General features: G+C 43.6%; 1 protein-coding gene across 2 annotated transcripts in view; it reads left to right on the top strand.

Annotated features, from left to right (window-relative positions):
• Positions 1-11,508: 11,508 nt before the first annotated feature.
• Positions 11,509-22,164, top strand: part of NKAIN3 (sodium/potassium transporting ATPase interacting 3) — a 195,781-nt gene continuing 185,125 nt past the window's right edge. The window contains exon 1 of one of the 2 annotated variants that reach the window (XM_081013667.1): positions 11,509-12,247. In XM_081013667.1, the coding sequence (XP_080869793.1) occupies positions 12,194-12,247 (54 nt within the window). In that variant the 5' untranslated portion in view covers positions 11,509-12,193. The remainder of the gene's footprint in view (positions 12,248-22,164) is intronic. The other variant, XM_081013668.1, reaches the window with a different exon arrangement.

Below are 22,164 nucleotides of genomic sequence, written 5' to 3'. Positions count from 1 at the left end.
GGGAGAACACCTTCTGCTGCATTTAACTACTATGACTACCTCCCTTGCCACATGGAATACACTGTTTCACAGCAGGGAGCAGCATCCCCAACACAAACAAAGGAACTTGTGCCCATACAAAGGGAAGCTCAGTTTTTGGCAGACACAACACACTTCTGATTCTGTGAACCATATGGTAGTAAAGGAATCGTTCTGTGCTAGCTCAGGTGATTCATCTTTCTATCAATTTATTTATTAGTTTTCTTACCTGCCTTTCACCATAAGGTCCCAGGGTGGGTTACAACAATGGAATATACAATTTCAAAAATAAACAAACCCAGTTGAAATTAAGAAATGGACCAGAACAATGTACTGTATTTTTCCATGTACAGTGGTACCTTGGGTTAAGTACTTAATTCGTTCCGGAGGTCCGTACTTAACCTGAAACTGTTCTTAACATGAAGCACCACTTTAGCTAATGGCTAATGGCTGCTGCTGTGCCGCCAGAGCACGATTTCTGGTCTCATCCTGAAGCAAAGTTCTTAACCTGAAGCACTATTTCTGGGTTAGCGGAGTCTGTAACCTGAAGCGTATGTAACCTGAAGCGTATGTAACCTGAGGTACCACTGTATAAGACAACCTTTTTTCGGGGGGGGGGGTAGTGATAAATTGGGGGTCGTCTTATACATGGGTTAATACAGTAAGTAAACGAGGGCTGGAGCCAAAGCAGTAGCAGGGAACGTCGGTGAGGAAGCTGCTTGCTCGCTGTTCTCGGCTTAGGAAGAGTATGTGGTGAATGCCAGTACGAGGTGAATTATGGCACCAGTTCCATCAGCCAGAGTGGGAGATCGTCGAAAAATAGCTCAGTGAACTTACAAAAAGAAGCTCAACAACTGTTTTTCCAAGTTCCCCCCAAAAAACCTCAACAACTTTCTTAATTTTTAAATTTCTTCATTTTGAGCTCCCAAAAATAGGGTTCATCTAATATATGGGGTCATGTTATATACGGGAAAATATGGTATGTTCTGCAAAAAGAGGTGCATCCCACAAAACAAAATACACCATCAGTGCAAAGAGGTGTGTCCTCAGCAGGAGGCAACAGCTGTGCAATGAAGATGCTAGATGCACCTCTGTGAGCAGGGAGATCTGCAGGTAGTGGCGCATCACTTGCAAGCATGCTATAGTTGTACACTAGTGCATCTTTATAGGGAGAGCATTCAAGGGTTCCTAAACTTCTTGACGTTTTGATGCTGTACAGGGACATACGCCTCCCAGACAGGCTTTGAAGTAAAACATTTTTGACAAGAGGGAAACATTCAAACTGAATAAATGATTTCCTTTTCTTTGAAAAATCCAAGTGTCGTAGAGTTGTGATTATACAGCTTTTCATTTTGCTATGCTGTTTATGTGCACCGCCTTCATGATAAAGCTTCCCAAAGACAATAGATCACTGATTATAACTTGTTTTCATTGTGTCACAGCCAGATATTTAAAAGGGGGCTTAAGCGCAAGTTGTTTAGCCATTTCCATCCACTCCGCCGGAGCCCAGATAGAGCACTTATGTTTCCTTTGCGGTGATGCTTGTGCAATTAAGCACTGAGATCTCAACAAGCAGCACTTTTCTAAGGCATGTTCAAAGAAGTAGAAAAGCATGAGTGGCCATTCTGTTCATATATCTATCCTGAGTGTAGTAGTTCGACACTTCTGCCTCATTAGGAAACACTCAGGTTCTTTTTCCTGAAGCAATTGGCACAATTCCAAGATGAACTAGCTCCAAGAATGTATCTGTGAGAGCTTCTGCCCTCCTACTATGGATCCCAAGGGTGTTCAGAGCCCCAGGGGTTCTTGTGCCTTCAGAAAGCATCCAGGGAGCTCTCTTCTCAGATGAGCTTAGAGCCATTCTTATCCCCAGAATCCTTCTTACATCTGGTTATTTGAGCTATCTTGCTTCTCCATTGATTCCCATATTACCAGGGGTATAAGCAGCCTCTTCCTACCTTTGGTTTCCCCCTTTCCTCCTTGACTCACCATTGGGGCAGCTAGCCCCAGAATTGCTGCCTTTTCCTTTCCCCACACTGTGACCTAAGTTGCTATGGCAAGATGGGCCCATTGCCTAGTCCTTTCCACTCGTGCCCTCCTGCTGCTCCTTCTCCATCCTTGCTCCTTCGAGCACCTCCTAAATGTGCCACCCACCACTTTGTCCTCTGGATGGTCTAACATCTCTCCTCCTCTGGTGGGGGGCTGCCCTGTCCAGCCTCTTCGTTTGTTTGCCTCACCACCCACCCACACCTCCCACCTTGGCTGGCGTGAGCTGGAAGAGCTTTGGAAATGGTGGTGTAGCTGGCACTTCATAGCCACCTGGCACCCTACCCTTTATTATCAGGCATTACAACAGTTGGGTAACTCAGCCTCAAGAGTCAAATGCAGCCCTCCAGACATTTTCAAGGCTGCATGCCCTCTGCAGCCACATTCCTCACCGGCCCTGCTTGGCACCCTCCTAGAGGGTTTTATCTTGGTTGGAAAGTGCCTCTTGTTTCCTTGGATGGGGGATAGAGTGGGGTATGTTTGTATAGGAACTAGCCTATGGTACAAAGGAGAAAAATATACAGCCATTCTTACCTCTGGTCCCACCCATTACTGACATGTGACCCCAGGAAGGTTGTCCAGAAGAGAATGTGACCTTTGAGCTGAAAAAGAATTCATATTATTATCATGCACTATCTTTTCCTCCAATGCATTTTAGCCGCTTTATTAGTTGTGACATAGTTTTTAGAATTTTAAAGTTGACATCTTTAACATCTTGCCAGCAGTTTTTAAATGTTCGCAGGGTAGTTACATTGGATGGGGAAACTTTTTTCAAATAGCATTTTTACATAATGGAGCAGAGGATTATGGAGGAGTGGGGTGGGTTATTGGCATTCCACTGAGGGCAGCATCCTTTCTTATAATTTAGCTAAATTGGTGTGCTTCCTTGATTGGATTCAAGAAGATGAGAATAAATTAATACAGAAAATTATTATTATTATTTAATGGAATATTTTTTACTTTTGAAGTACCCTGTAGTAAGAGCCCAAAGCTAATGGAAATAGAGAATCATTTATGAAAAAATATAACTATATTGATAGTACTTTATGGTTCTTCTGGGACAAGTAAACAGGAATAAACTAGCACTTGCTATTTCCTGCTGGCTTTTGTATTTAAAGTGAGAACAGCATTTAGGTAGCTTTGATACATGGGGAAAGCATGACCTGTATCAACATAAAAATATCTTGCCTAATGATGCAGAATTTGAATTGTTTTATAAGCCCACAGAAACAGAAAAGCTCATGACTGCATCATTAGGGCGAATATTATTAGTTGTTGAGAGAACATGGCTTAAATAATGCACAAACAAGTACAAAAAGGGAATATAATATCCCTCAGGTTGGCCTCTATGTTTAGAATGTCTCAATTTAGAATTGGACTGAACTTAAGGGGGAGCTGTTTTTAAATTGACTAAGCAGTCACATTTCACACCTTAGAAAATAGGGAAAATATATAAATTTGAGTACAGGGTTGTCATTATGATAAGAGACTTTATTGAAATGGAGCGCTTTATACATAAGCTAAAACATTTTAGGAAATGTTTACTAAGGCCATGTCAGCAATGCCAGCATAGATGGCTCTGAGGAGAAGCCCCCCAAATAAGGAGCTCACCCTTCTGCTTGGCCCCATTGTTGGGCTCCTATCCTTAATATGTACTGTTTTTTCTTCTTTCAGAGATCTTAACATGTGGGACACAACTTGCCCACCCAGAAATATACTTTGATCCTTCTGTGCCTCTTTCTTCTGGTGCCACCTCTGAATGCCAGAGATACAACTGCCAGTAGACCCATTGATATGTTTGTCAAACTTTGTAGTTCATCCAACAGAAATTCATCTATTGACTTCAGTGGTATTGATTGTGCAGCTCTTAGAATGCATAGTTAATTCTTTAGATTTAATTAGTTTTGAGACAGTGCTAGAGAGGGAATGCCTCCAACAAACAGACAAAGAATTCATACAGGTAAACCAATATGGGGCCGGAGGGTGGTTTATTACTTCTGACGGTGGTGCGGTATGTAAATAGGGACCTCTGGAATCAAAAGTATATTATGCTGTCAGACTTTGATGAGTGTACCTGTTTCAACCACCCAGACAATTAACAAAAGACCACATACAGTACTTTGAGACAGGGAAATGTTGAGACTTCATTGTCAGGTCCTACAGGTGGAAAAAAATTTATCCCATTGCCACTGTGCTGCAATGCGAAATCAAGAAACCAGGAGGTAGCAACCAGAATGAAGATTGGCTGGGAGAGCAGTGGCAAGGGTAGGGGCTTCAGATTTAAACTGTCCTGCTTCTCACAAATCAGCATGCGAAATCAAGGACAGCAGGTGGCAACTTCCTTGCTGTTCTAGCTGGAAGCTCAAAGTGGTAGCATTGTGCAGCCAGCTAGACAGAGCTGAACCTCCTCAGCCCAATCCTGGCTAAGTCTTCTGCAAGCTGAAAACCTCCCATTTCTGACAATACATTGCTGTCTTCACTGAGCATAGAGTCTCTCTCTCCCCACACCCCTCCATCCTTATAGATCCCTATTAACAGTCTAGTCATGTCCATTGACCTTCAGAGCACAAAAGATGCTCGTTCCAGTTCTGTGCATCATATGTCAGTTGGAAGGAGCAGCACTAAACAAGATCAAAGCAACAGGGATGGGAAGAGGATGTCTTGTCTTCTTGTACCTTAGGATCTATTTCCAATATTCCTTAGGAAAGGAGGACAGGCAGAGTCTAATAAGACTTGTAAAATATACCTTACTGAAATTGTGAAGCAACCTTCTTCCTCTGCTCCTTTCATGATTGCAAATAAAAAGAACTGGCCCACTGCACTTTTTAGAAATTTTCCTTTCTTGCGAAGTCGAAAAAAACCAAATCTCATAGCACACTGGCCAACACAAAATGTGAAACATGCCCAGGGCATTCTGGCATTGACTTTTGATTGGTCCCTGTGTGTAGCTACTTGGGCCAGACCGTAGTCTCTCTTCCTTGGGCTAATAAAGTTCTCCACTTGCAAGAAGAGCAAGCAACTTGTGGGTCAATCTCATATCCAGAGTCTTATTGTGGTTTCATTATGATATTTCAAACCTCTTTTTTTTTTTTTTTTTTTTGAAAAGTGACATTTCCTATTAAATACTGACATTTAGAAGTACAAAATGGAACATTTATTTTGAAAAATGTGATAGTTTAGTAAACAAATGACATCATGCCTTTTCCCTTTGTCGCATTTATTTCTGAGAAAATGTTCCAGCCAGCAATATGTGCTAGCGGTGTACCCTTTCCCCTTGTTCTGTGAAGAAATAATGAAAACTTGGCTGTGACTTAATTAAAGCCAGTGATAATGGGCACAACTGACTGAACAGTGTTGCTTTATTTATTAAATAAACAAATAAATAAATAAATAAATAAATAAATAAAGTCTCTGCTTGAACATCACAAAGACTGATACTCTTCACCACAAGGTGAGAAATCCCTGTAATTTCTTCACATAATCACCTGTCCTTATAAACACATTGCTACACACTGAAACAACTAAACCCACATTGAAACTTTTCATTGAAAACCAACCATACAGTGGACGCTCGGGTTGTGAACGTGATCCGTGCAGGAAGCACGTTCGCAACCCGCAGTGTTTGCAACCCGCAATGGTGCGTCTGTGCATGTGCGGGTCACGATTCGGTGCTTCTGCACATGCGCTAAACACGATTTAGTGCTTCTGCGCATGCGCAAGCGCCGAAACCCGGAAGTAACCTGTTCCGGTACTTCTGGGTTTGGCGCGGTGTACAACCTGAATCGCGCAACCCGAAGCGTCTGTAACCCAAGGTATGACTGTATTTTTTAATGTGGTTGCAGTCTGTATCAGAGAGGGAGTAAAATTGTTTAGGGGGAAGATGCAGAGACACAAGAAGCTGATTTATACCAAGTCTTGTATACCCGAAGGAGCGTCTTTGCCCCCATTGTTCAGCCCAGACACTGAGATCCAACTCCGAGGGCCTTCTGGTGGTTCCCTCTCTGCAAGAAGTGAAGCTACAGGAAACCAGGCAGAGGGCCTTCTCGGTAGTTGCGCCCACCCTGTGGAACGCCCTCCCATCAGACGTCAAGGAAATAAACAACTATCTAACTTTTCTAAAAGTCATATGAAGGCAGCCCTGTATAGGGAAGCTTTTAATGGTTGGTTTTTACTATGCTTAATGAGTTTAACTTGTTGGAAGCCACCCAGAGCGGCTGGGGCAACCCAGTCAGATGGGTGCCATATAAATGATCACCACCATCATCTTAGTATTGTTGACATTACTGGCAGCGGCTCTCCAGAATTTCAGACTTGGGATGTTTCTCACCCTACCTGGAGACACTGGTGATTGAACTTGGGCCTGCTGGTGTACAAAGCAAGTGCTCTTCCAGTGAGCTACAGCCCTTACAGGTAACATCTGTAGTTGGCCATATGTCACAACTCTGGACGGGATTCACTGGTTAGCAGAAGCCCTGTGCAAGGTTGAGGAGAAGACTGAGAATGGCTGAGCTATATTTACTAGATGCTGTGGTGCTCTTGAGGAAGACCACTTGCTGACCATTATGGGACTGTCTTAATGCCCAGGGAGAGGTGACACCTAACTGTAACACATAATCCCTATTAAATTTATTTCTAGTTTGCAGTCAGCTTCTACACATTCCTGGCTTATTTTCCTTATAGGGAAAGCCCAGACTCATCATTAGACTGAACAAACTATGTACATGAAAACAAATTTGCTTGATAAATGGCCGCATTTCCAAGAAATATGCTGACATCAAAATGCTTGCATTTTGCATTGAGAATTTTATGTAAATGTATGCTTTCTCATTAAATGCCTAATTCTGGTGTGCTTCTTTCTGGCCGCATGGCTGTGGACCTTGGAGAAATTCCAAGCTGTATGCACTTTATATAATATGCCTTCCAAGGAATTAATATAATTAGTGTAAATACTACTGAAATAAACATAATTTTTCTTCTCTATGTTCTTGCTGGAGGAGAAAGGCATACATCTGAATCAATATAGTGATGCTGCATTATTTGAATTGTGACTTCACACTGGCAGTTGCAAGACCCTGTTTGGGTGCATAGGAATCGACTAAGCTTCTGACTGCTGGATTGATTCTTGCTATCCTTGATACCTCTCTCAAGTTCTTCCATATTGAGTCAGATTGCCTGAATCTTTTAAGTGCTAACTTCTGCTCACTGCTACTTTGTTTTGCTGAGGTATCTTGTGAGGTTTTTCTCTCCATATAAATATAAAACAGGTCCGTAGGGAAAAAAATTAAAGAAACACACACAAAAGAGATACATTTGTTTTTGTTGTGCTCAGTTACAGAAATTGAATGCTGAAAATATATTTATTTCAGAGTGACATATAATTATGTACTTCAAGTTTACTCTGTATGTTTTAAATTACTTTATGCAAAACTCATTTCAGAGATTGGATAGAGAGTAAAAGTGAAATTATCTGATGTATACATCATTATACTCTACCTTCCACTCCTAATGATAATTTGTAGATGCTTTAGAAAACATTTATTCTAGGGAAAGTGGGTGCGGGGGGAGAGAGAAGTGTATAGCTGGCTATTTCTCATGTTGCAATCTCCCTTGAAGGAAAGAAAAGTAGCAAAATATAAAAATACAATCAAAATGGATACAAAGATGCAGTTGAATTGTACCTGACTTTTGTTTGTTGCTGGATAATGAGGAAAGGCACAAAATCTTCTCTGTGCATGCACGGTTGTAGAAGAGCTAATAGATTTTGAGGTTTTGGAGATGAGGGATTTACAGGTGACTGCTTCTTATGAAGTTGGGAAAGTTTGTAGTTTTCAAATTAAGTAATTAGTGCAGCAAACACAGATGATTTCCTGAGCTGGAAAGTTCCTGATACCTTTTGCATGTCTGCTTATTATGGCTGTCAAACTTTAGATCTGTATCTAAAGGACAGTATTGGATTTTGAGAGCCTATGGAAAGAACCTATCATAGAATTATTAAGGTACACCTCTGCCAGTAATATCTGTATAAGTTGCAGTTTTATATGGCATTTCTTCATGTCACTTTTATGGGGTAGGCGTCTGTGTCCACATGAAAAGAGTGTGGAAAACAGTGTTATTTAGTCTATTTTATCCTGTGAACCGCCCCGAGACCTGCGGGTATAGGGCAGTATACAAATTTAATAAACAAAACAAAATAAAATAAAATAAAATAAAATAAAATAAAATTTGCACAGGGCAGGTGGACAGAGAACCATATTTATCAGCTCATTTGACCATTCAGGTTGTAGAATGGGTCTTCTGTATCTGATTTCCCCCTGCAAAAAAGCAGCCTTTCACCATCACTATCACAGTGTGGCAGCTTAGCAGCATTTAATTTCCCTCCTCCCTTCCATTTTTTATCTTTTCCATCATTCCCCATTCTTCATACAATTTGTCCCTGGTGATGGCCTTAAATGCAATGCATAATGTAAGTCAGTGCTTCTCAAACTCTCTGATGTGATGGACTGGCAATTCCTCCCCCTGCCCCAGTGTGCCAAGGACTGGTCCCTGAAGCATCCCATCCAACCTGGATTGGGTGGAGTCAGCAGAGACCAACAGCTGATGGCTTGGTGACCGACACTGGTCTGTGGATCACCACTTTGTTTTAACAGTGGCATAAATGAAGGCCAGTGTGCTGGAGGCTCATAATCTTGCAATCAAACTCTCACCGCCAGCATAAGAAGAGCCCTGCTGGATTAGGCTAAAGATGCTCATCTAGCACCCTCTGTTCCCACAGTGGTCAACCAGAGGCCTATGGGAAGCCCACAAGCAGGACATAAGCACAACAGTATTCTCTCAACTTGTGGTTCCTAGGAAGTGAGATTCAGAGGCACACAGTCCCCAACTGCAGAGGTAGACCATAGCTATCTCAGTTAGTAGCCACTAATAGCCTTGTCTTCCATGAATTTGTCTAATCCTCTTTGAAAGCCATCCAAGTTGGTGGTCATCATTGCCTCTTGTGGGAGCCAATTCTAGAGTTTAAATATGTGCTGGGTGAAGTAGTTCCTTATGTCCTTTTGCCTGAATCTTTACTGGATGGCCCTGAGCTCAAGTATTATGATCAGTGGAATAGGAATGGGGGTGCGGTGGGTGCAGGCTGCCCCAGGTGTCATCACTGAGGGGGGGGGTGACAAAATGGCAAAAATATGTGTTTTTAAAACAAAGTAAAAAATTGGGCTCACAACACTTTAAAAAAAAACCAAAAACAACAACTCCCACACCCCCTTCCTACGCCACTGGAGCTAGGTGAGGCGGGGGAAACTGAGCGCCACACTGTGGGGCCTGCAGCGTGCCTGAGCTACGCGTCTCTCCTGAGGGGGAGGCGGCGGGCGGACTGCCTGCAAGCTCTGCACTGCTTTTTCGAGCAGTGCAGGGCTTGCGTCTGCCCACAGCCTCAGCCGCCCTACAGCTGAGGGAGAGGCTGCAGAGAGGCTCCACGCAGCATGCCCTGCCTTGGCTCACCCTGCCCCCATGGGCAGCTCACCCCACCCCCTGGCTGCAGGACACATGTGCCACACCGGGCACCCAAGCGGCTAGCTACGCCACTGATTATGGGAGAGAGATAAAAATATCTCCCTATCCACTTTCTTCACACCATGCAGAAGTTCTATATTGTGTTCTAAAGCTACTAGAATATGGTGGAAAAGCTCCTGCTCACTTGAATGAATTGAGGTTCAGGCCCTCCGGACTGTGACTCAGGAAGGAGAGGTTGTCACCCCTCATCTTTTTATGTAGGCATTCGATTTGGCAGCAGTCCGATTCATTTTACCCTTGCCAAATTAAATTATTCATTGGACTAAGCCCTTCTCCCCAGGGGTCTTTTCAAAACTGAACACGGGAACCTGTGATCGCCTTAATCCGTCTGGTGGTGACGGCACAAAGGCGTTGCCATGGAAAAATTCCCAACTTCCCATCTCACTCTCCTCCTCCCCCTAAATGGCTAAAGAGAAGGAGTTACGAATCTGAGCACCAGCCCAGAGCATCCAGACGGGACCGACAACAGAATAATTAGTTCAGAGGAATGAAAGGACAGCAAAGGCAATTACTGAGAGAGAGGATTTTGCAGCACATATTTTATGCAATAGGAAACTCTAAAATTGATAGGGTTGCCAAGGGACCATAGACCATCTAGACCATACCCAAGGTGAGACCATCCAAGCATTGAACTGCAGGCACACAACGTATCAGCCTCTGTGTAGATTTAGCCACCTTATCTGGTTTACAGCATATCACACATAAAAACATGAGCAAACAGTTCCCAGGGGCATCTGCCCCAGAAGTTTATTTGAGTTTGGTGTATTAAATTAGTTGATTGCTTCTCACAACCAGCTGAAGTCCCAAAGCGATTTACAGGGCAAGAAATAAAATTAAAGAAGGAAAATATATAACCAAGCATTTGTTAAAATAGTAACAATGCAATAGACATATAGTTACAGATAGGTAGCCGTGTTGGTCTGCCATAATCAAAATAAAAAAAATCCTTCCAGTAGCACCTTTAAGACCAACTAAGTTAGTTCTAGGTATGAGCTTTCGTGTGCAAGCACACTTCTTCAGATACACACTGAAGAAGTGTGTATCTGAAGAAGTGTGCTTGCACATGAAAGCCCATACCAAGAACTAACTTAGTTGGTCTTAAAGGTGCTACTGGAAGGATTTTTTTTATTTTGATAGACATATAGGACAGCGTTGCCGTTTTAATCATCTAAAAACATAAAAGTATCCACCACCACCCAACACAAGAATAAACACTAAACAGCCACCATGTCATAGGATTGATTACTAGGGGTGGGACATACTTGGCCCACCCCAGTATTTTATTCAAGTTGGCACCCCTGCTGGGCTGACTTCCTAAAATCAACCTCCAGTTTTCTACTATAAAGATTGCCACACTTTCCCTGCATTTGGGGGCTCATGTTAGAATGGATATTAGAGGTTTATCTAATATTCCCTGGCTGAAGATGAATTCCTAGACACACTTTCCTGGGAGAAAGCGCCACTGAAGTCAATTACCCCTACTTCTGAGTAGGCAGGCATAGGATTGCACTAGTGAGCGACGCAATTTATCTATTTCTGAAACAAAATCACGCCGTTCTACAAAGTACAGGCTGAGCCGAGAGATTGATGAGAGCTACTTTTTACTTTTTCTTGCTCATTCACACTTTTATTTATAATGCTATTGCGTTCCGAATGCGTCGCTTTCCCGGAGCCCTCCGAATACTGCCCAAGACGCCTTCTTTCCTTCCTTTCTTTTCTCCTCGCGGGTAAAGGGCGGGAGCGCCCCGCCCCTCACGCCCCGCCCCTCACCCTCCCTCCGAGCCAATCAGGCTCTCTTCTTCGCCACGCCGTTCAACTTTCCCGGGGAGAGCCGCGGTGGGCGCGAGCGCTGGCTCGGAGCCTGGGAGGAGCAGCGCGCCGATCACGCCGCTTCCCCGCGCACCTCGGTGGCCGCTTCAGCTCCTCGCGCCGGCGACCAATTGCACCTCGCGCCGCCTGCGAGGCGCGCGAGTCTCGGCAGCGGCTCCTGCCTTTTTCCCTCGGAGACCCTAAAGTGAAGAAGCCCCGCCTCGAGCGGACCGTCTCGTCGCCCCTCGCTCGACAAGAGCCCCCCTCGAAGAGGCGAGCGCCCCTCGCCATTTGCCAGCTGCCCGCCGAGGCGCCACAAACCCGCCTTCGGCTCCCCTCACGCCCTGGCCACCTGCTGCCAGCCCTTCCCGCTTCTTCACTCGCGGAACCATTGACAATTCCCACTCCCCCCCTCGCCGCGGGCGCCTCAGTTCCGAAGTCCCATTCATAGGCTGGCTTTCCCGAGGCGCGCGCGCGTCGCCGGCCCCGGCAGCAGCCCCACGCCCACCTCCCCTCGGCTTTCGCCAGCGCCGGATGCTTCGGCCAGGCTGCGCTCCTGAACGCCTTCGCCGGGGCTGAGGGGACGACCGCCGCCTCTTCCTCGCGTTCCTCCTCCTCCTGAGGCGCGAACAAAGGGATTTGGCCGGCGCACGAGGCAAGGGCGGCGAGGGGCTCCGTCCGGATGCGGTGAGCGCGAGGGGCCGCTCGAGCGAGGCCGGCCGGCCGGCGTCTCGCCCACTTGCCTGCCACCATGGGCTGCTGCTCGGGGCGCTGCACGCTGATCTTCCTCTGCACGCTGCAGCTGGTGAGTAGCTGCCCTTTGGCGAAGGATCGCGGGGGGCGAGCGGGACCCTCTTGCTCTCGGCGTCTCGCCTCCCTATTCTCTCTTCCCACCCGCCCAGGTCTGCTATTGATTTCCCCTTGAATCCCGCCCGCCCGCCCTGCAGCCCAGATGAGACGGATCCCCCCTGCAAGCTGCAGCTGGAGAGCTGATCTGCCTCGCGCTCCGCAAGCAGCGTCAACTCTCCTGCAACTGACCCCGGGAGGCTGGCGAGCCCAGCCTCGCAGCCGCTGTCCCTTCCCAGTCCCTCCTCCTGCTGGCTTCGCTCTGGCCGGGGAGCTGGGAAGTCCGTCCGGCAGCGCGAGCCCTTTCCCAGAAGGTCAATTACAGCTGTCCGCGCTTGGCGGACTCGCTTGATTCTCCCGTGCATGTCGGAGTTGCCTCGCAGGATCGCTCCCTGGAGCCACACGGCTCTTTAGCAGCTGCCACGGCCTCCCTCCGCCCTCGGCAAGAGATGTGAGGACCGAGGGCCTTTTCATGCCGCGTGGATCATAAAGCTTTTCCTTCGCCTAGGGAATAACGATTTCTAGAAAAGCCACTGCGTGTTGCCCATAAGATCAAAAGCAATGCCAGTTCTGGTGTTCATTGCGCTTAGAGTTAGACAGTGTGTATATATTTGCAAGTAGTCAATTGTGTTTGCTACGAAGTATGCTAGGTCCCCCCCCTCCTTTTTATGTTCATTGGATGATGGTGTTTTCCCATTGTAAAGGAGGACTCCAGGTAATGCTGTCTAATTCCCCACCCATTCCTTATTTTTAGTCTCTTGTGTACCGTTTTTTATTCCTGCACATCCTACACTTTGAAGGTGGATTTTCATTCTGGCTTCGTTTCAAGGCAGTTTGAAGTGTCTGTCTGGCGTGAGGAAGAGATTTCCTCTCTCCCCTGCAGAGTGCTTAAATCACATATTTAAATGTTGCACAGTTCTATGGAAACCTTGTTTGTTCCCATTGTATCAACTTGACAACTGGGTATTAAACCCACTTCATGATCAATGTGAGGTCAAGGTGTTCCGGAAGCACCTGATGGGGGGGGTACTGCATGCCTTTTGATGGCTTTGTGGCTCAAAGATGAAATCTTACCTCTGCTCACAGCTGAGACATGTTCCTCCCCCTACTGAAGTTGCAATTTGTAACATCATTTAAAGGCTGTTGTCAAAGGGCTGCTTTTGTTTGGGTTTGACACTTGGTTTTCATGTTATCAAGAGTCACTGCTTTGTTTCTTTCAAACGAGATAAAATGAAGAGAGCTTTCTGTGTATTCGGTTGATAGCACCAATGAGATGAATATTTTGCTCTAGGTTCACTGTGGCTCCATGGCAAAGGGCCTGGTTTATGCTGTATGGTGCATACAGTCTCACCCTTTGGTTTGCCCTGACTGTGTGTGCATGCCTCTGTGGCATATAACTTCATTTCTACTTGTTGGGTTTCCATTCCTTGTTGAAGCTGATATAACTATTCCAGTGCAAATAGCTGTTGAAAGATTTGACTCTGAACTCAGACCCATTGAGATGGAAAGGGACTACAGCTCATTGGTAGAGCATCTGCTCTGCATGCAGGAGGTCCCAAGCTCCATTCCTTGAGCGGATAGAGGTGGGAGAGAACCTTGCTTAAAACCCTGAAGAAAGTGTCAATGCAGGGAGTGCAAAGCTCAATGGACCCAATGCTCTGGCTCCATGTAGGGCAGCTTCCTATGTCCCTAATGGGGCTTACTCCCATGTCAGTTGATAGAATTGCAGCCTAAAAGACCATTGCGCCTTCCACAGTTTATTGGTCTTTAGTTGCTGTGGAACAATTGTGGATATCTTGTGGTTCAGCCTATGACTGGCTGGGCTGGATGGGAGTTGGAGTCCAGCAACATCTGGAGGGCTACATGTTCCTCGTCCCTGTTGTAGAACATTGTTTCAGTTCTATTAACTTGATAGCTTGTGCACATAGTACGGTTTTCCTCTTGATAATAGGCAGGGGCTAACAAGGTTCAAATGCTTGCTCTGGAATAAATAGGGAGGGTTAAGGAAACAAAAGCAGAGTATTTCATGAGTTTTTGTTGTGGCACAGCATAATGTCCTTGTGGAATAGTCACATGGTATGTTTTGATCTAATTTTTAAGAAGTTCTATTGAATATTGTTTTGTATAGATTCTGTTTAACTGGTTGTATATATATATTATCATATTAAACAGTATAAAAATATACAGATAAGTTACAGAAATTGATTGGTGATAACTGTGTTTTCCCTTAATGGCTCCTGTTGGTTGTACTTGTACTAGGTGGTGTATTTATCTCTGATTAGTATTAATTTTCCTGTGGCGGCTGGAGCTGTTTCAAGAGTAGGAGAGTATGGCATAACTGTAGATGACATCTGAGGTGCCCTGGATGTTGTCATAAAATGGAATGAATTGTACAGCAGTGTTAGAAACCCAGATGCACAAGCTAGGGGACAAAAGGCACCTTAAGCCTTGGTTACAGTTGCTACAACAGAATGCCTGTTCGCCAGGTGGTTGGACTAGATGACCCTTGAAATCCTTTCTAACGCGACAATGTAGGTGAAGAAGATTCTATATAAAAAAGTCCACAGTTTTATGTGACTATTAGAAACAAAAAATATGTAGACATCACCTAAGCATTCAGGCAGTTTGCCATTCTTTGTAAACACGGAATTGCCAAATGTGTATTGGGCAAGTGTGCTATATGACTGTGCGCAACTCACAGCTCCATGGGTAATGTCTATTTCAAAAATGATATACACACGCATAGACTTTTCTATTGTCTGGAATGGAAATCCCTTCAAACCAGTTTTAAGTAGTAGAGTTGCCCTCCTATTGAGAACTCTGTACTTAGACTGCATCATACTAAGCTACAGATAAGTAGTCAGTGCTCAATGTAAGGACAAGAAGAATATAATTTCTAATGTGACAACCAACTTTATTTCAGCATGATTCTGTTGCTCCAGTTCTACATCTCCTTCCTTTTGATTTTAACAAGCCCCAACTCTATAATTTTCCTTTTAAGTTATGCTGAGAATGGGAAAACAATGTCTCCATTCACATGTAGTAGTAAAATTGTTTCCTTGCTGCTTTCATATCTATTATCTTCACATTATAGGCATATGTGGGTGGAAAGTGTATCCAGGCTGTTGGAAGTGAATGCAAATGGAGTGGTAAATTCTCTAAACCAGAGCTCCTCAAATTATGGTCCACAGAGACTACAGTGGTACCTCTGGTTACGTACTTAATTCGTTCCGGAGGTCTGTTCTTAACATGAAACTATTCTTAACATGAAGCACCACTTTAGCTAATGGGGCCTCCCGCTGCTGCCACGCCGCTGGAGCACGATTTCTGTTCTCATCCTGAAGCAAAGTTCTTAACCTGAGGTACTATTTCTGGGTTAACCTGAAGTGTATGTAACCTGAAGTGTATGTAACCCAAGGTACCACTGTACTGGTCTGCAGGAAAGTTGCAGAGCTGTTACTAATATGTGTACTTGGCCCTGTATTACCATACTTTAATATTTAGTGACAATGGAGATCAAGGCTCTTTTGACAGGACTGGATTTATCAAACAGGCTAACAAGAACTTGAACTAGGGCCTGTGACTTTCATAATACAATGCTGGCGCAGTCTAATATTTTTCTCATTAAAAATTACCATTTGAAGAGGCATTTCTCAGTAGTCTGGGATAGGACTGGCGGTTTTCATAATATTGCACTTTTTAAATGTAAGCGTTGGTGCTGAATAAAAAGAAGTTTATTAAGTGGTCTGTCAAGACACCCAACAATTTTCAAGTAGGGATGGCAATTGAGATCAGCTGCTCTAAACCTTCATTTCTCCAACTGTGTAGTGGTTTTTGAGACTGTGTATAGGTACAAATGAGAACTGTTACAGTCTTTTAGGGTATAATTTTAAAAGTCACTTTGCTGCTTCAAAGACAATATTAATCTAGATGTTTGTGTTTGGTAACAGAATGTAAAAAACCAACCACAACAGTTGTTTTCATATCAACCCAAATATCAACATCCATTTGTGTGATTTGGAACAGAGCAGATCAGAAATCAAGAATTGGAGGTGAAGTGGCAAATCTCAGTTGTGACTAAGGAGCACAGTACTACTGACTTGGGCCATTTGTAAGCTATATAGTATAATGTATAGTTAATACTAGAATTCCTAGGACATGTCAGCTTCGTGTGTCCCACAGAGGCTGTATCTGCAGATTGCCCAATTTCACCTTGCCACCTGCTCCCCACCCCAGTCTGCCAAAGCATCTGTTTCCTGGGCTGAAGGCAGTGTGGCTCCCATGGGAAGTGAGGCACACAAGAGTGACTCTCTCTCTCTCTGTGTTGTGTCTTCTCATCACAGTTTCGCTCCCTTTAGCCCACCATGCAGCTGCTTGGTGGGCTGAGGAGATCTTGATTGTCAGTGCCAGTCATCTGGGAAGGGGGGTGTGCGCGAAGGGATTGCCCTCTATTGTGTGCAAGCACATGAGCCCACCACATGCCTCGAGCCAGAATGGTTGTCTGCCTCTGACCTAGCACCTTCTTTTGCTCTCAGCTAATTATTTGATACATACAACAGCTGGGTATGATTTCCCCTGCATTTGCTCAGTGCAGGGTTGATGTATCTTTTTGCTCTTCCTCTCTTTTCTATCTGAAAAGTCCAGTTCAATACATGCAAATGCACTGAAAAAGAAAAATGTTGATGACAACCTACAAAAAGTAGGCACTTGTGAATTAAGCATGTTTCCTTGTCAAATAAAGCTCAGTTCAAATAACTCTTGAAGGCAACATTTCTCTTAACATAATTACAATGTGTTATTTGGATAAATGTTTTAACACCAAGGCTCCTTTACCTCTGTAGGGTAGAAAGCAAAAGCAAATCTGCCTGAGTACCCATCCTTTGCTAAGATTCAGCTAGTAGTCATCCTCTTTCTTTTCAAGCTGGAGTTAATATTCCCCCTCATCTGTCCCACCCCCCACCCCCTGTATATGGTTTAGACACATAGCAGACCTATGCACACAATGGGACTACTTCTAAGTAGACATGCATAGTTATGCTTCAGTTAAAATTGGGCCCACTTGAGGTAAACTGACTGTTCCAGGAATGTGGCAAATGTAACCTCTGAACAGACACGTCCATATATATGACAGAAATTTCTTCAATTGCAGTAGCTTAAAATTGATGGAAATCACTGCTTTGTCACTCTAGCTGCATCAGTGGATGAGTTAATTTAGACTTTACATTCCATTCCTGATTTCAGGCTTGTATATACCCAGAGATGGTTCCTGGTGTGTTGTGCAGAGTAAATTGCTATAGTCAACTTTCTGTGTTGCAAATTGCTGTGGGAATCACCCCTTTGGACCAGGGTGTCTTCAAGTGCAAATGGGTGTCTGGTGGAGGTTATCTGGAGAACTGATTCGAATTTCAGGCTTGTACTTCCAGCAGAGAAGGAGGCCAGCCTGTATTCCAATTGAGAAGCTTTAGACTGCAAGTGGGAATTTGTGTGCCTTAAATGTTCTCCACACTAAAGAAATAGATATACAGAGTCCTCTACATTGAAAGCAAGATGCCAGGGAGAAGAGCTTTCTTCTTGACTTTTAGATTCTAAGACTTATTGTATGGAGGAGCTTTTACTCATGAGATCCACCTACCAAAGGTGCTGGCTCCAGGCAGTTGAAGGTGGTGTAGACCCCCCTCAGTGTTGTTGTTTTTTGAGGGGGGGCAGGCTCCCCCATTGTTGGAGCCAGGCATGGTTGGGTCCCCTCAATGTGCTTCAGAAGATGGCACCTTTGTAAGTCTAAAAAAGCTCAGATGAGAAATAGGAATTACTCCTGTGTTGTATGTAAGAACTAGATCATATTCTTGTTAATTTACATCTGAGTTGCAGAAAAGTGTATATATTGTAGTGCTGCATTTACAAAAAGTAACCTCTCTTTGCTTCTTTTTCAAATAATTTTTGCCACTGAATAATTCACTCCATTGAGGTAATCTTTCTTTACAGTGTACATTAAATGTATTATTTATATTCATAAATTCAGACACAGCTGTGAATATCTAGGAGATATGGCTGTACTCCCCTGTAACAAAAATTTAAATAATTACATTTTTTTTTAATGCAAAGGGCTTCAAGGAAATGTAAGGAGAGTTAATTGAAGATGTTTGACTTCACTGTCTTGGGAACCTAGAAACAAAATCTGGGTTCAAAACTTTTTATTTTGCCTCCATTCATATATATTATAATGTCTGATTAGAAAACAATAAATATCATCTGACTAAACCATTTCCTTTTTTGGGGGGGGGGGACCCACCCCGTTGCCCTAATTCTGCTAAACTTTGATTAAGTTCCAGAGGAAACAAGGTAGCTTCAACTAGCCCTATGTATGTATACCCTGAAGTAAGTCATGCTGACTTTAGTGGGGCTTATTCCTGGGTAAGTGTATATAGGATTGCTGTGTTCAATCTCATGACTATTTTTAGCTGGATTGAGGCCACTCTTGTTGTTATACCTATTTTCAATGTTTGTGCTTATAAGCTGAAAAAAGTGGCTAAAAAATACTACACACACACGATTGTGGTACATGGCGTTGGTAATTAGCTGACACAAGTGATGTTGGAAGTTCTAGGTCAGTTGATGGTAGATTGTCCATTCCCTGCCTCCCTCCTGTGAAGGGGGTGAAATGTCATGTCTTTGTGTTGCCAGGGTAAGCTGTTGTTCATGACAGAAGGGCAGAGGGTAGCTTAGAGCTGCTGTTTTCAGCATCAGCTCCATATTTCTTAGAATATGCAATTCTACCCTAAGACGAGTCAAAGCATTTGTGTCCAAAATATGGAAAGTGATTACTCTTGAGATATTTATTCTTTATTCCATTAAATGGGCATTCAAGCAAGCCCTTCGATGAAATTGTGAATCTGATTACATCAAAATAATTTAAAGTAAGGTTACCAGATGTCCCCGTTTCCTGGGGACAGTCCCCGGATTTACAAATCAGGCCCCATACAAAATCAATTGAAGTTGAAAAGTGTCCCTGGATTCATTGAAAAAAATCTGGTAACCTTAATTTAAAGCTTTCTTTTCTCAAGGAGGTATCAGAGAATTTAGAATTATATTCTGTTTCTCTGACCTCGAATTGCAATTCCCTATGCCGGAGCAATGCTAGAGGCAATATCACAGTTTTTAGTGTGATCTTTTATTTGCTTTGTTGGCTGCTTGCACTCAGTTATATCCTTATGATCTTGCTAGGAATCTGTGCCTTTCTGTGAAACTACCCTCTACACCCCTCCCCCACTCCTGCAAGGGACCTTCAACATCTTGAGTATATACTTCGGGTGCAGCTCTTCCTCTGCGATTACGTTGCTCATTCTCATTTTAAAGATAGAATTGCTAACATTGTCACTCATATTATGCCTTACTATTTTCTCAGATATGGAACTATAGTTAAGATTTATTGCACATATCTCAGTTCTGCTGTTTATCAACAGAGAATGCATAGAAAATAGCCATTTGCTGAATGCAATGACCCCAGTTAGGGATAATAAAACAAGCCAAATAATAAATTAGATGCTGGAGTTAACATCTGAGAAATTTACAGCATTGCCCAATCCAAACATTCAACATATCCAGAACAGTCATGGAGGAGGAGACTATTAGTTCATATTGCTAAAGTCATGCTGCATCATGTACGATACAGTGAATGTGAAAAAGCTTCCTTTTTAATTTTTTTGCTTGGAATTAAATAGTTACCAACATGCATGGATTATTTTAACAGTGCCAAACATGTGATTTCCACCAACTAGCTGATTTTAAGGACTATTTTTCGACAGAAACACAGAATTATAGAGTTGGAAGAGACTACGAGAATCATCTGTTCCAACCCCCCTAAAGTGCAGGAATCTGTTACCCAGTGTGGGGCTTGGACCCATGACTCTGAGATGAAAAGTCTCATGCTCTACCAACCAAGCTAATGCACTATAAACCAAGGCAGTCCCCTTTATTTGCAGAACTCAATTTGGACTTACTGAAATCAATACATATGGGGCAACATGCCAATCAAAACTAGTGTGTGATACATTTCCCATATCCTAGAAACAGGGAATCTGTGGCCCTCCAGATGTGGGATTCCAGCAGCCCCAGCAGGAATGGCCAGTGGTCAAGGTAGGTGGCAACTGTAGTTCAGCAACATCTTGGAAAGTCAGTTCCCCAGCCCTGCTTACATCCATTCACCTTGGATAAAGCCCCATTGAAAGTAGGACTTGCTTCTGAGTAGACACATTTAGGAGTGTTCTGTGAGCTGGACCCTACTTTTTTGGCAGTATCTGGTTAGTTGTGATGATATCTCTTCATGTGCCTTTTGTGGCATTTTCGCCCACAGTGTTGTTTCTTGCCTTCTTTTGGTTTTCAAAAAATGAATGTATTAGGAGGACTCATTTTTTGTTCGCTTATTTATTAAATTCATATACAGTGGTACCTCTGGCTACATACTTAATTCGTTCCAGAGGTCTGTTCTTAACCTGAAACTGTTCTTAACCTGAAGACCACTTTAGCTAATGGGGCCTCCCGCTGCTGCCATGCCGCCAAAGCACGATTTCTGTTCTCATCCTGAAGCAAAGTTCTTAACCCAAGGTACTATTTCTGGGTTTGTGGAGTCTGTAACCTGAAGCGTATGTAACCTGAGGTACCACTGTACCACCCTTCATCTGATGACCACAGGGCAGGGCAGTTTACAGGGAACTAGGCAGAGGGCCTTCTTGGTAGTGGCGCCCGCCCTGTAGAACGCCCTCCCACCAGATGTCAAGGAAATAAGCAACTATCTGATGTTTAGAAGATATCTGAAGGCAGCCCTGTTTAGGGAAGTTTTAAATGACTGATGTTTTATTGTATTTTTAATATTTTGTTGGAAGCCACCCAGAGTGACTGGGGAAACTCAGCCAGATGGGCAAGGTATAATTATTATTATTATTATTATTATTATTATTATTATTATTATTACAATACATTATAGGTTTACTGGACTATGTCCTAATCTGAAGGTTGAGTGGGTCAGCTGGACTAGTAGTGCTTTTTGAAACAGTGAACTGAACCCCAGGAATGCCGATAGACCTGGAGCAGCCCGTTTGCAAGTGCAATTCTGTTTTCTTTCATAAATAGCCACACATTATTTCCAGTGTCTAAGGCGTCCCCCGCCCCACAAAATAATATCCCATAGTTATATAAAGAGCCTGGAACAGAGAGGCTTATAGCCTAATTCTTCAAAGAACTTCCATTTGCAGCTCTTCACTTGAAACAATGGAAAATGGCAATGTTTAGTACTTTTCAGAAGGCACTTAACTACTGTAACCATGCCACTGAATAGGTTGTGTAAGTGCAGGCACTATTAGGTAGGACCATTAGATGAAGTCATTGAACCATCAGGAGGCTGGATGTGGGGGAGGAACTGTGTTTTTTCTAATCTAAAAATGTTGCGGTTGAGCATACACACTGGGATCATCCTCTGGGGAAGATTTCTTTCAAACATACCAAGCCTGCCAGCACTACTATCTAGCATTTCACTACTATGAGCGTTTCACTTTGTAATGTTTCACAGATATTGACACCATGCTGCGTATCTTGAGTCATTTATTATTAACATAGGAGCAATTTTGCCTGGCTAAAAGTATGTTCTCATTATTCATACTTCTTTTAACCCCCTCTGCTGTTGGAAGACTCCTGCTGCCTACTGCTGCTATTTATTTTTATGCCCGGGATACAAAATCATCTTGAATGTACACAAAGCAAGCTCACTATTGATTTTCCTAGAAGTGTCCCAGATTTTGATCCTATCCGGTTTTGTAATCAGAAAAGGTTTATACCTTAACTGCTGTAAACTTGCCTTTGCAAAAAAAGATAATTTCTGTGTTC

Source organism: Podarcis pityusensis (genome assembly GCF_964106645.2).
Source record: "Podarcis pityusensis genome assembly, chromosome: 7".
Taxonomy (NCBI): Eukaryota; Metazoa; Chordata; class Lepidosauria; order Squamata; family Lacertidae; genus Podarcis; species Podarcis pityusensis.
This window is presented reverse-complemented; position numbering and strand designations above follow the sequence as displayed.